Genomic DNA, 14,934 nt, shown 5'->3' on the forward strand with positions numbered 1-14,934 from the left:
GACATTATTTACAACATTACATTAAATAAACTTGGTAACACTTTATATTAATTTGTCCTTTTGTCCTTTGTGATCCATATCACAGCATACTGTAGGTGAAATAGACCACAAAGATCTAAGTGAATTGACCACACTGTTTAAACAGATTGGTACTACACCTACAAATCTAATTGAATAGACCACACTGTTTAAACAGCTTGGTATTACACCTAAACGAAACTGCAAAAGGAAGCTGTAGTGCATTTTAAACAGGCATGATATCCTGTATTCACAAGTACACTTCAAGATTCACTTTTTGAAACCTGCCACATTAAATCACTAGTCAATGAATGTGCTTAATATAAAGTGTGACCAAATACAGTATGCAGAAAGAAGTCTGAAAACAAATATTTGTACATGACACAAGCATGTTTACAAACTGTTTGGTCATTGAAATGTCTAATGACAATGCTGAAATTACATTGACTTGATGTGTATGCAGTCATATGGTTGAGGTTATGACAGCAGTGTAAAGTTTAATGTGATGGCACTGTAAATACATGTATGTGTTAGATTTGTGTGAGTTGTGGGTTATTTTCTGGGAATGAAGTGCCTGAGTTGGATGGTGTAAGAGCCCAAGTGTAATTGGTGGGGTTACTTTGTGTTGAGCTTCTGCTGGATAAGTTTGTACTTGAGTAGCTCCTGTTCAGACACGGACGGCTGTATGTTGCATAAAGCCTGCTGGAAATCCTCCGCTGAGAGCAACAGCTCTCCGTCCTCTGCCTCCAGGCCTTGAAGGAGCAGAGGAAATGGGAGAGACACAGAGGGTGTACACGAGGTCATGATGAAAAACAAACTGAAGGAGGGAAGAAAACTAAAGCAGAGAAGACTTTACTCAATCATTCTCTGAAATTCTCTTGTAGAAGACATTTTATATATTATTAATAGATTTTGTGTTTGTTGTCCTGTGCTACAGTCAGAAGTACCAATTGAATTGAGCGCCTAAACAGAGGAGCGCTGTGATTAAAACTACTTCCTTGTACCACATTGAGGTCTTTTGCAGCATCAGGGCAGGTTTTGGAGTTTAAAGTTGCAGAATCTATTATCATTAGTCAATCAATAAATAAGCATAAATGACACGTATGATTCTTAAGTACAAAACACACCTGAAAAAATTCTTTCTGTAAGCATACCATTACATTATATTTTATTTACATGAAGATTAACAGAATAATTTAATCTCTTAGCATAAGCACATTTACCCCAGCACATCAACGGCCCCCTGCGCTCACACCAGTTGTCTAATCTCTCAAGGAACCCACCTTCACTGATCCATTGAATCTTCCTCTTCACAGCAGCCATCATAGCATCAGAGCAGAGTGCATAGAGGTCTGCTCCGGTCATCTGAGGTGGGCAACGTGCCACCACTTCCGCAAGGCTCACTCCAGGCTCCAATCTGAACCTGACCGCACACAAAGAAGGCAACGTTGTTTTAGACAGGTAAACACAACAGCAGGGATGGACAGGACACCCCATCACACGCATACTTCACACACTTACTTTCTTGTGATGGCCTTTAGAACTTGCAACTGTGAGTCCTTGTTGTCATTGATCCCAACATATACGAGTTTATCAAATCTAAAAAACGGGACAAAATAACACAAGATGAGAACTGACACTAGATAACGAGATCAGCTAATAAAAGGATCATAAAACAAGAATGGACAAGCAACATGGATTATTTGAATGAAATAGCAGTGCTTACAAAGCAACTACATTTTAAGTCAAAGCCAAACTATCAGCTATGGCCTTGCAAACAGTACGTCCCTCCTCCTTGTACAAATTATTGGCTAAATACTGATAACTTTTATCAGTTTCATAACTTGTTATGTGTTAGTTTAGCCTAGAAATCTAGACGCACCCTAGCGGCAGCAAATTACATTTGCTTCCAGGGCTAGTCTAGCAACTCTCTGTTGGCTTGTGAGCTTAAAAAATTAAACTTCTATCAGGCCAATCAAATCGTGTATAGAGTCGTTAGGCGGGCTTAACATAATGATTGATGGCAGAGTGGGAACGGTTTGGCTTGAATTCCCTGCTACTTGAAAACAAAGAAGATGGATGTTGCTGTTGGCCAACAGTGTGACACGAGTTAAGCTTGTTTTAAGATGGCAAAAGTGTGAACTAGCCAACTAGCTCCGCTGGTAGGAAAACGCATGGGACTCAACGCTGTCCTATTGCGTGCAGAGGAAATTTGAAAGACAACCGATTGGCCCTCGGACTGAGCACTGCGAACGGTGAGTGCCCAGACTCTACCTTTTAATGTGGGTCTGGCTCGTCAGGCTAGTGTTAGTTAAGATGTTATAACTTTGTGTGCCAGATAAAATTATTTTCATTTAGCATCTTTATAGGTACACATACATCCTGAAATACAAAGAACAATTCATGTGGAAAACATCTGTGCTAGGACAAAAATAAGTATGAGGTATTAATATAGTGGATATACTATGTCTAAGGTCTAAGAAGTGCCAACCTTCCAGGTCTGAGCAGGGACTGGTCGAGCAAGTCCGGACGATTGGTTGCTCCAATCACAAAAACATCACCAGTGGAGTGGAGGCCATCAAGCTCTGCAAGCAACTGAGACACAACCCTGCCAAAACAAACAAACAAACAAAAAACAAAGTCAAACACAGTTGAAAGTTTGAAGGGAGATCATCATCATCCGACTGTAGACCCTTGGCTGGGTTTGCTCAAGACCAGATCTGTCATGCTGTGTACTCAGAACAAAAGTGCAGGCTGTGAAGTTAAATGCTGATCTCTTCTACGGAGGAAGCCCATGCTAAAACACATTTGATTGTGTTGGCATTAATATGTGTTGTATTATGTGATTCCCAAAGTGTAATAAAGATGTACTAACGTCTTAAAAACATTGCCAAAACATTTAAATAGATTAAGAAAGCCACCGCTATGGTCACCTCTAGCGATTGGTATGTTTAGAGCCAGAGAAATTGCTGCCTTGACAACGCTACGTCATGGCTTCGGTACTGTATTGGAATGTCTTAACTGCAGACACATGGTGCTGTGCAGTGTGACGTTTTGAGCAGAACGCTTGTTGGATGCCACATCTCTATTTTCTTTCAGTTTGTCACGTTGTTCTGCTATTTTGAACGAGAAATATGAAGCAATAGAAGGTCCTATTTAACAGATTCAGTGTGGACAGCGAGACTTCAATGCTACACAACAGTCACTTGCATTGCATGTAGTTTGGACACGGTGTCACGCTTCTGCTTCACATTTCACAACTCCTACATCCTATAGAGGTTGTGAACAGTCATCAAGCTCAGTGCCAAAGCCATGTATACATATAGAGCATACATTATGCACCTCAGGCTCAGCTATCAGAACCCCAGAACTTGTTTAGGTAGCTATACACGGGTATGGAGGTGACCAAATGTTAAAAAACGTTTACCTGTCCATCACACCTCCTGAGTCTCCACTTCTGCCTCTGTTGGGAGCCAGTGAGTCCAACTCATCAAAGAATATTATGCAAGGAGCTGCACCACGGGCTGAAGCAAACACTGAGAGGAGGATGAGATGAGGCAGAGAGAGAGAGAGAGAGAGAGAGAGAGAGATGAAAGAGAGATTTTTGTGATGTTTAACAATCAAATTTGTTGTTCATATGAAATGGATACATGGATTTAATTTGTGAAAATTAAAACTTTGGGACATGTTTTTCCTGCCAAACCCTACAGGTGTGAATGTATTATCTAGTTATAGCTAAGATAAGATGATATTCTCAGAACAAGCCAACACAGCCATACTTACCCTCTCTGACATTCTCCTCACTCTGTCCCACATACATGTTGAGTAACTCGGGTCCCTTTACACTAAAATAGCAAAGTCAGACATCAGAAGAGCAAGTTTATGTCAGATAAATGTCTGCATGTAAGATGAAACAAATGTTTAAGATCTTAAGTTGAATATGGTCTCTCAGCATTATCTGAAATAATTGCTCTGTCAAAACATGAATTGCCTTTCCTGAGGTAGCCTGCATGAAGCATGAGCCATTTTGTTTATCTCACACATTGAGCCCAAGTCTTCTTTGACCAGCTGTTTGAAGTTCCACACTAGTCAAAGCAGAACCAATTATTCTCATCAGATGAATTCTATTTAATGTTCTATTTATGTTTTTTTTCCCTCTTTTTATTTCTCAAAGCAGAGTTGGACACTTGCTTTTTCTTTCTGTACTGAACTGTCCAATGACTGTGTGACACACCCCACTCTCCCCTAGCAACATCAGTTGAACATTGGCTTTCTCTTACATGCAGACATTTATCTGACATAAATATCTGGTTGATTTCACATCATGTCTGAAAAGTTAGCATGCTAACCAGCTAGCATGGTTTAATAGGCAATAGCAAGGGACTGTATTGAAAATGGCATGGGTGCAGTGATGGGCATAAGGCCAAACTATTAGGAATGTTGTTTATAATCACTAAAATCAGTGTCAGAGGCTGCTACAATGACTATTAAAGCTTGTTTTGATGCCTATTCCCTAACTAATTTGGAATTATCATTTAAAGCCTAATGGTCAATTATACCCATCAATTAAAGCTGGTTTTGATACCTATTCCTTACTAGTTTGGATAGTCTAGTACTGGTAATAGTAATAGAATGTCTGTATTTGCCCTCTTCTTTCTAGACTGACTTATTCTTATGGCATGTTCAACAGTCTTTCAATAGTCAGTCAATGTCCAATGTGGTAGTTTACCTCAGGAAAGTCAAAGAGCATTCTGTGGCCACTGCTTTGGCCAGCAGAGTTTTGCCAGTACCAGGTGGTCCATACAGCAGCAGCCCAGATCTCTTCAGGCCCATGGCTGCCAGTTCGGGGTGTTCCAGAGGGAGCTGAATGGTGTCCAGGATGTCCTTCTTCACCTGCTGAAGGCCCCCGACGTCCTGCCATCTGACAGAGGGGATCTGAGAGCAGGGAGAAGAGTGAGGACTAGATCTTACCCATCAATGCTAGACTGCATTGAGCATTCTCCATCCACTCTATTGGCTACCAGTTCCGTCCCGGATCAAATACAAAGTACTACTACTCACCTTCAAAGCCCTCCACAACCTTGCTCCCCCCTACATCTGCGACCTCCTGACCCCTTACACTCCTTCCCGCTCACTCAGATCCTCTGACCAAAACCTCTTGGCTATCCCCCGCTCCAGACTCTCCACCCTGGGTGGCAGGTCCTTCAGTGCCTTGGCCCCCAAACTCTGGAACCCCCCTCCCCAACCCCCTTAGGTGCCTGTCCTTCTCTTCCTTTCTTCAAAGCACATCTCAAGACCTATCTGTTTAATGATCACTTCTCCTCCACACCCAACACATAGTTCCATACAGATAACTTGTCTTTGTTGTATTGTTTTGTTTGTTTGTTTGTTTTTTTATTGTTATTGTGTTTCCCTGCCCTTTGGGGTATACTACGAATCTCGATTAGTGGGTTAGCGAGGTATGTTGCGCTCAAAGCCAGGCTATGCTGTGACACGAAAGTGGATCTGTTTTAGTGTCGCTATATCACCATGGTATCTTATGCTGTCAACCAAACCTGGTCGGGAGGAGGTTATGTGCTAAGTTATAGCTCAAATCGTGTAATCTACCGCACACCGACCAATCAATTGTCTTGAAAAACGAAGTTATCCCACGTGTAGGATCTTACAGGTGGAGCTCCGCCTCTACTAACATTTTGGATCTCGAATGTGCTTTAATAGTGCTGTGCGTGCAAATATCCCACTATGAACGTGCATACCATACAACAACTGATGACAATTGATTTATTTGATGTTATAGGTTAGACACAAAAAATTACCGCAGTGTAGATTAAGCTATCGCTCATGAATGCGGAAGTAATTGTTTTTAAATAGAGGCGGTCTTGTCGTCTCCACATTTCACGACAATAACGCCATCCCAACACGAGAACGTGCACAGATCTGAGCTGACAAATATATCACATAACTGCTATCGTAGTATCACTTAACGTATACCCCTGAGTCAAGGCTTTGTCAAGCCTCAATATGTCTACATAGCCTAGATATGTCTAACATGCTTCGTAGTATACCCCACTTGTCTCTGTTGTATTGTTTTGTTTGTTTGTTATTGTGTTTCCCTGCCTTCCTACTATGTAAAGCAACCTTGGGTTTGAGAAAGGCGCTATATAAAATAAACTTATTTTTATTATTATTATTATTATTCTCAGTGCACTTCATAAATGGAGGCCAATATGAAAAATGCCAAAATATGTCCCCAACCTGAAGCCTCTCACCTTTGGGGCCCCGAGGGCCTGCGAGTGCATCTCTTGCAAAGTGTCCAGAGCCACACTGAAGTCCTCAGCCTGGACAATCACTCCTGACGCACACAGGTCCTCCTCCTGCTGCAAACTCAGTCCTCCAGGAAAGCTACAGGACAGCCAGCTAATCACCATTAATGATGTACAATTACCTCAAGCAATAACAATTATATACAGACTTAACACAAGTCCTGTGTCCATACTACAGAATACCGCATTAAGCATTACAACAGCACAGAAAATCAGATGAACCTTAAGTTAAAACATATCTAAATATGTTGAATTGGGGTAGTGGCCAAAGGAGAGTAAACTGAACTCAAACCTTGTTTTCAGAATCCTTTTGTGTGCAACTTTTCCAGCCAGAGTCAATAACGCACAAAGGTCTCCAAGGACAAATCCCTAGGAGAGGAATAGAGTACCTGTCAGCTGATTTCATTTACTGGTACACACCTCAAACTCTGTGCAGTGAATGTCTCACATTCAGACACTCAAATACATACTATCAAACAGGCTGCACGGAACACTTGTGCTGAGTTCCCTGCTCACATAACTACTGCGGTTCCTCCCTGAACCACTAATTCCAAAAGAAAAATGTGGTCTCGGATATGTCTTTTCTTTGTCTCACAAGAAATTAACTAGCTCATACTGAGGTATCACCTGATTCTCCAACCTAGCAGCTTGAGAAATTAAGATCTCAACATACTCTCTTTTTCTTCTAATTCTTAAGAAAAAAAAGTGAGATCTTATTTCAAATTTTGGGGGATTAAATAAGCCTAAGGAAAAAATGTGTAACACTGGTGTAGAATATGAATTGTACACCTTGTGTACAGTATAGAATTAAAAATGGTTCTAATAGCCTTTAGGCAAATCAGTGAATGGTAGAAAGTATTGTAATAAAAATGTCTCTCTCACCACAGTCTGCCTAGCCAGCTTGCTCAGGTTGACATTCTTGCCCAAGGGAAGGCCCTCACTGAGCATGCTTAGCAGGGCTCGTCTCTGTTCCTCTGTCGGGCGCTCGATCACTACCTGGTGGACAAACACTGCCAGCATACCTGAGGAGAGCTCCTTTGTGTTACTCACAGTAGCTACCACTATGACCCTGTCAATGAGGCAAGAGGCAGACATGTCAATAATTAAGGCAAGGCAGCGCAAGGCGCATTTATTTATATTCTAAGCCCAATTCATACACATTGGCAATTTAAAGTGTCTCACCAATGAACAAATAAAAGAACTACCAAAATGTTTTTTATAAAACGTAGAGTGCATTAAATCAGTTAATACATGCACATGAGAACAGCTAGGTTTGGAGTCTGGATTTGAAACTGACTATGACTTGGATATCATCAGTTCCCAAAAGCCACTCCACCATGTTTAGTTCAGGTCTAGTAGTGTGTACTGCTGGAAAATATTTTAGTTATCTTGTTAGATAAACAAGCAGCAGTGTTGGAGGCCGGCATGAGCAGCTGAGTATTGTAGTAATGTGGTTAGTTTGGTAAGATGTGGAAGATGTGGTTAGTTTGGTAAGATGTGGAAGTTGGTTGCTGGTGTTTTCAAATTTACCGTATAGGTTTTTGAAAAGATCACTCTTCTAATGTTTTTACATAACCCCAATAAATGTGGCAGTGTGTTTGAGATACAAAATGTTTTTTTATGTATACAATGTTTCTGCATGTTAGTGTACGGTAAACAACCGTTTTTTCCTAGTAAATGTCTACAAATGGGGCTGTGCAGGTGGTAGTGGCAAAGTTGGGCTGTTTTATCATAGAGCTCACCTGGACGGGACCTTGTCTATTAACTGACACAGTGCAGCTAGCACTCTGGCATCCGTTTCTGTGCCATCCCGTGGTTGCCCTAGCAGCTGAGCGTTCCTGAGCAGAAGGACACATGGCTGATGGAGTTCCGCCTTCTGAAATGCAGATCTCATCTTGGCCTCACAGGCAGCTGCAGTGTCAGCACAGAGCGTGACACAGTCATACTGCACAAGGGCACAATGGAAGAGACAGGAAATGGTGGCATGTTTGGGTTGTTCGGAGTTAACCATTAGGGAAGAGGTAGAAAGAATATAAAACATGATTTATTACAGATGTGACACAAATTTGACAAAACACAATATGAAACTGTCGGTCCAGGTGTAATCAGAGCATAAAATACCCTCATGACACGGCAGCTCTTTAATGACAAGAGAACTAGTTTCAGCAGTATCACCTTCAGCAGATGCAGGTGCAACCTCCGGCATGCTGCCTGGACAGCAGTGACTTTACCACAACCATTTGGTCCTTTGAGCAAGATGGTGCCCCTTCCTTGGAACGTGGATGAGCTTTGGGGTTTTAAGGAAAGTCAGTTTTTAATCACAAGGGCATAAAAAAAAAAACATTAAACAAAATGTCAAAAGTAAAAATGTATGATATTGTAGGCTTTTTAAACTTAATTCTTAACTATTATTTTCAACTTGAAAATAATAGTTAAGAATTAAGTTTAAAAAGCCTACAACTGTAAAAAAAACTGTAAGTTGCTTTATACAAGAGATGCCAAATGCCTTTAACATAACAATATTCTGTTGAATTGAATTGCAGATAAGCCCACAGAGGTAGTATAACCACCCGCCTGAATGATAAATACCTTAATCTATAACTAAATTATAAATGGTTATGGTTATGTTATGGATTTGGCAGACGCCTTTGTCCAAAGCGACACACAAATACAAAATAACATAATATTTAAAATTGAACAGGGAACAGATTAGAATGTTGGTCAAAATATAATAAGTATAGTAATAATAAACAACAATATCAATTCAATCAATAGCCTAATAAAATAAGCAATGAAAATGAGGGGAAAAGCAATAATAAAACAATAATGTCCATTCAATCAATAATCAAATCAAAACAATGACATGGTAAGACTACATTAAGGAGAATATCAATAATAAACAATAATGCCAAATTAATCAACAGCCTAATGAAAATACAACAATATTATACAAACCATAACACAATAACATAATAAATACTTTAATCTATAATATACTAACCTCTCACTGATATAGGGATGCATGATGGTCACTAGTTGCTCTACAGTGCTTGACAGCCCAGCAGGTGACACATTTGTCCAGAATGAGGCATCATTTGAGCCAGACCATGGAGCTGGGCTATTGGTGCTGCCCTCCTGTGCAGATAGAAATGCTTACAAAAATACTTGGCAAACATTCATGTCACTTGCACTACCAAATCCCCAACTTGTGTAGTGGAAGAGAGTCTCCTCACCAAGTACAGACGGGAGTGTGTTGTATCCGCCAGGTAGGGTCCTGAGTCTGCTGTGCCACATGCTCTCTTCACTTTAAAGCACAAGACTGGCCACCTGTAGGTGTCAGATTTGTAAAAGAGGCTGACAAAAAGTACAGTTGTATTTACCAAATGTCAATTAAAAAAAAGTGGATTACCTTGTTATTCCTTCATAGTAGGTCTCAATAACCTCAGGATGTCCAGTTGTAGGAACACTTAAGACAGCTCCCTGCCACACCAGCCTGAACAAGAACAATTATTCTAGAATTGATGACCTTATTCTGTAATTCTAAATCATTCATGATATGATACACTCATATTCTGGTGAACATGAGTGTTCGCTTGATTGAGGACTAGGCTGGGCTACAAGGGAAGCACATGGCTACCAACCTTGGTGTACTAAAATATTGGTGGAGAAGTGCATCCCAGAGCCTGTGTAAGCTTACGCCTGGTGATCTGACTGCCTCAATGTGGAGCTCTGTGGCAAATGGTGGTGAGGCTGATCGGGAAGAGCTCTCTGACAGCTGATGTCTTGGAAGAGTAGACAGGGGATTCCATCTCTATAGGAATAAAATGTAATGCGATATGAAAAATAAACTGCTTGCATAAATTGCTTGTAATGGACATATTTTCAAATAGTAAGACATAGGCCACTAGGTTATTTCCTGATTAGGCTCTAGGACACAAACATATTAATTACTTATATTTAATGTTTGCGTCAGAGGACTAACAATGTAAGATTTTCATTTCATTGCACAGTCTAACCACCTGCTTTAATAAAAACTCACCTTGATTTTCACAGTCTTGCTGCCCCGAGGAAGTGGCTCTCCACTGGTCAGATTAAACCAATGAACTAAGGAGATAACACCAACATTGTCACTGATAGCTGTGTTGAAACTCTTGGCAAAGTCTACCACCACTACCAAGGCAAGGTGTTTATCTAGTCGGGCTTTAGAGGCTCTCTTGTTTTCTGAATTTTCAGGACTTTGAGTTGGCTCTAAATTCACTGATGCCTTGGTCCTTTCAGAGGGTGCACACAATGTAGACACCACAACCCATTCACCATTAAACAACCCAAGTTTAAGCAGCAAATTCTTGCTGAGAAAGATTGTGTTGTCCATGTCCAACCCAGCATGTTGTCCTTCTCTAAAAATGATTTCACCTTTCTGGCAGAGGTTGAGAATATCAACAACTCTGATCTCAACCCTGCATTCCAGTGCCTGCACAAAACCAGAGAATCCAGAGCCAACCAATGCTGTATTGTCCAGTAAAGAGTTGCCACTGCCCAGGCTATTGGCATAATGGGCAAAGTCCGAAGCGATCAAAGACATCAAATTACGAGTAGAATTGTGGTTCAGCTGTTCATTCAAGGTCTGATATGGACTGATGTCTCGACAGTCAGTAACCACCAAACTTGTGTTGACGGTAATGACTCCCTGCGTCACAGGGCTGGACTCCAGCACAACCAAGTCAGCCAGATGGCGACCCTGCGTGGTATCAAAGACTAGAGAGTGAAAAGGTAACGACAGTGGGTCTCCTTGTCTGGCCAAAAGCGCCTGGTCCTGACAAGCTGCAAGAACGTGCAAGCCATTTGAGAACTTGTCGGAGGTCGCCCACTTGAAACTTTGTCTACTACGCGCGCCTACAACAACTTTACTTAACACCAGTGGTTGAAAGAGACGCACGACACCCTTTGATGCCTTCGAAAGTCCATGGTGTTTGTAGAACAATTTACTTGCAAAAACTCTTAATGCAAGTTTGTTACCGTTGTGCAACACCACAGGTGACTCACACCACGGCGTTTCTTCATCTGATACAAAACAAGCACATAACAGAATACCCAGCTTTGACTTGCAATATGAGTACAACAACGTCAGCGACGAGTCCTTGCAACCTGGAAAGAAATTATTGAACTCCTGCCTATTGATAAGAACGTGCAAAGCAGGTATATGCGATGGAAACGTCTCAGGGAAAACTAATCTGACGGGCGCAGCCATGTTTTCTAGTTGCACATGCGCAAACTGTTGTGCAACGCAAACAGGACGTGTTCGATGCTGCGTTCGAGACAACTCGGAGCATGCTTTTCAAATGAGGTCTTATGAGGTTTATAATAAGAGATTATAACTTAATTAGCGATATCTATATACAAAAAGTTATGTACGATTTTTGCATTAGACCAAATCATTTCTAGACAAATAACATGGGTGGCATGGAGTATGATACCCATCAACAGGCAAATGTTCTATAGAGGGAGAGTAGCTTCACAGAAGAGAACTTCTGATGGCAAATTTGAGGAAAAGTTGGTAAACCACCCTTCTTGCCTAATTTGAGGGTGCTGATTCTGAATATTTTGTTTACCAAGCTCAATTCTGAGTTCTAAGCCACATAATAAGCATTTTAACATAAAATAGCGATTTATTTTGCTTATTTTCCCCTAAATTGGGATAATTTCAAAAGTAATCACTAAAACCAAATAAAAGTAAACTAAGTAAACTAAATACATGTTTGAGCATTAAAGAAGTCATACTATAGTGTATTAACGTATTTAATGGAAACATGATTACAGTTAACATGTAATAAACTCAGCAATTCTAATCAAAACACAACCATATTTTTATTGCTAACATATGAGGCACTCATGTGCCGTTTAATGCATTTCATCACAATAACAAGTTGCACAGATAACCTTTAACTCAGAATATATCCTACAGTACATATGAACTTAGATAGCGGGAATAATGCAGAACTGCTTCTACCGTCAACAACAACCGACAAGTAAAAAACATTTTACTTCTAGTAGTAACACTGGATTTGGTATGTGTGCTTGCCTCCATACTAGAGCTTGATAATGTGCTCTTCTAATATGCCATTGAGCAGCATCACTTGTTGGTGGTAGAGCCTCCAAACCTATACATCTAGAAAACAGAGTGGCTCTGGCATACAGTAGTGTTGTCACCATACCAAAATTATGACTTCGATACAATACCTGCCATAAATATCTTGATACTCGATACTAAAACAATATCCAAATCCTAAAATATCTGGAAAAGAAAGGAAGCAGGCCTCCTTTAACTGTATTGAGTCATTTGTGTTGAATTTGGTGCACTTTTGGTCAATTCTGGGGTTTAAACTTCTAAACTTCCTACATAATTATTATTTTTGTAGAGAGTAAAATAGTAGGCTAGTTTGTGTGTGATTAAGTCCTTTATTGTTTGTTATAGATCATTTATATTGTGTGGTGTTTTGGCAATAAATTACCTTTAAAGCAACACCAAAGAGTTTTTTGTACCTTAAAATAATGTTTCCAAAATCGTTTCAGTGGTTCATCAACTCGTAACAGGGTGAACGGCACTTTCTGCATTCGCTTCGCGGCCCTCTATCGGCTATAACCTCACTATGTAAGTTTGCCAGATCGGGTAGCGGATCTGTAGTTCGATGGAATGAGACATGAGAAACTACAAATTTGACTTGCATCTGATGTCGCAATACATCGTACTTTCATAAAATCATGCAACATATTCTACCTTGTCTGTGGACATTGTTATGTTACAAGCCGGTGCTGGATAAACAAATAGTGCGTGCTTCTTTGGTGTTGCTTTAAATAGCCAAAGTAGGCTAGATCAAGGTCAGAGTATTCAAATTACTGCATGAAAATCACTTAATGCTATGCAGAAGAGCCTAATCTTTAGGCCATCTGATGTTACCCTAGGCCTTCCCGTGTTTATGGGATTTCTTTGACAGTTGCAAAGGGAAAAAGTGAAGATAGTCTTCTTTGCTCCCAGTGTAATTTAATAAGTACGTTTCAACCACTCAGGTCTTAATCAGATAGGCCTACATCATGATCTGTTGCAATATCTGTGTGCAGTCCTACATTAGGTATAAGTAAGTATAAGTATATATACTCTTTTTACTCCCGTGAGGGAAATTTGGTCTCTGCATTTATCCCAATCCATGAATAAGTGAAATACACTCAGCACACAGGAGGTGAAGCACACACTAATCCCGGCGCAGTGAGCAGCCTGCAACAACAGCGGCGCTTGGGGAGCAGTGAGGGGTTAGGTGCCTTGCTCAAGGGCACTTCAGCCATGCCTACTGGTCTGGCCTCCGGTTACAAGTCCGAAGCGCTAACTAGTAGTCCACGGCTGCCCCTAAGTTGCTGCCGAGCCAGCCAGGAGTCGAACCTAGGATCTTCTGTCCGTAGTCAGACGCATTATCCATTGCGCCACTGGCCCTGACAAGGTCTATTTCCTTGATAGTTAACATAATTTGCTACCACATAACAAATACCAAATAACAATAAAAAAGTTTCTTGCAAACTTTCCTGCATACTTCTTAAATGTGCTGCAGTCAGATGGGTGTCATAACTAGATCTTGAGCATCTATTACCAGTGTTGAATGAGCAGTTTTTGCAGTGATCACTACTGGACATTCCACATTGCTAGACAGCACTTGAGTGAGGATGACTTATTTCCACTTCACAAATAACCATCGCTATCTGCAATGGCTACAGTACAATAATCAGTTCATAGCTGAGGATTTGTCCTGGGTCCACTTCCCTTTCAGCATCATATGCAGTAATGATGCACTGGAGAATATTTCTTTTTGTTGCACTATAAAGGATATCATGTCTAATTCTTTTGCAAATAATGCAATCTCCATAGCACTCTTCAGGACTCCTCAAACATGCACATTCTTCCATTTTTCTGCATGGCTGGAATTTGAATGATAGGAAAGAGCACCAGTGAGATGTTTTAACTAGGCAAGCACAGTTGCCTTTACAGTAAAAAAAAGACTAACAACTGTTCATAATAGTTAGTGACAATATACTTTCTCCAGAAAAATGAGCAGTCACCTACTATTCTATCAATTTATTATGTTTCTAAACTTCATAGGCTATTGCATTTTAGCTATTATTTCAATTTATATTTTAATTTTAGCTTATTTTCATTTGTTACTTGAGGGTCATTGGGGTAATTTCTGTCCTGTCCTACAACATATCTGATACATAAAGAGTATATTAATGCCTTATTTTTTGCAATTCCTATGATATCTGATGGCAAAACCAAAAAGTATGTGGATTATGCTAATTATGCTAATTAGCAATCTTAAAACTCAAAATTGAGCTTGGTAAACAAAATATTTGAATTCAGCACCCTCAAATTGTGTGAAATAGCCCCTTTACCGACTTTTCCTCAAATTTGCCAACAGGACTTTTTCTGAACGTTTGTTAGCTATCTGCTCTCCCACTATAGATGCCATTGATTGCACTAATAAAGCAAGAGGATGCTGTAGTAAAGGGCTATTCAATTAGTTTGTAATGGGGGCTGTTATGTTCTCATAAT

General features: G+C 40.3%; 1 protein-coding gene across 2 annotated transcripts; it reads right to left on the reverse strand.

Annotated features, from left to right (window-relative positions):
• Positions 1 to 143: 143 nt before the first annotated feature.
• Positions 144 to 11,603, reverse strand: pex6 (peroxisomal biogenesis factor 6). 2 transcript variants are annotated; one of them, XM_048247351.1, is made up of 17 exons: positions 10,381 to 11,603; positions 9,983 to 10,152; positions 9,751 to 9,834; positions 9,575 to 9,668; positions 9,343 to 9,476; positions 8,517 to 8,628; positions 8,084 to 8,286; positions 7,224 to 7,410; positions 6,634 to 6,710; positions 6,288 to 6,420; positions 4,748 to 4,953; positions 3,802 to 3,863; positions 3,446 to 3,554; positions 2,510 to 2,626; positions 1,540 to 1,617; positions 1,302 to 1,441; positions 144 to 770 (listed from the first exon to the last, which is right to left on the reverse strand). In XM_048247351.1, exons 1-17 carry the CDS (start codon positions 11,587 to 11,589, stop codon positions 634 to 636), a joined length of 3,252 nt encoding a protein of 1,083 aa, XP_048103308.1. In that variant the 5' UTR covers positions 11,590 to 11,603; the 3' UTR covers positions 144 to 633. The 2 variants fall into 2 exon arrangements, with proteins under 2 accessions (XP_048103308.1, XP_048103307.1); XM_048247350.1 differs by having other exon boundaries at positions 6,288 to 6,435.
• Between the last annotated feature and the right edge of the window lie 3,331 nt (positions 11,604 to 14,934).

The sequence above is a fragment of the Alosa alosa genome, chromosome 7, assembly GCF_017589495.1.
Source record: "Alosa alosa isolate M-15738 ecotype Scorff River chromosome 7, AALO_Geno_1.1, whole genome shotgun sequence".
Taxonomy (NCBI): domain Eukaryota; kingdom Metazoa; phylum Chordata; class Actinopteri; order Clupeiformes; family Clupeidae; genus Alosa; species Alosa alosa.

Excerpts from the sequence above, each read along its gene's own strand:
- pex6 (XM_048247350.1), bottom strand. The coding sequence starts at position 11,589 with ATGGCTGCGCCCGTCAGATTAGTTTTCCCTGAGACGTTTCCATCGCAT. Across the intron at positions 6,436-6,633 it reads AAAAGGATTCTGAAAACAAG|CTGGCTGTCCTGTAGCTTTC; the intron begins GTTTGAGTTCAG and ends AATGGTGATTAG. Across the intron at positions 1,442-1,539 it reads CTAAAGGCCATCACAAGAAA|GTTCAGATTGGAGCCTGGAG; the intron begins GTAAGTGTGTGA and ends GTGTGCGGTCAG.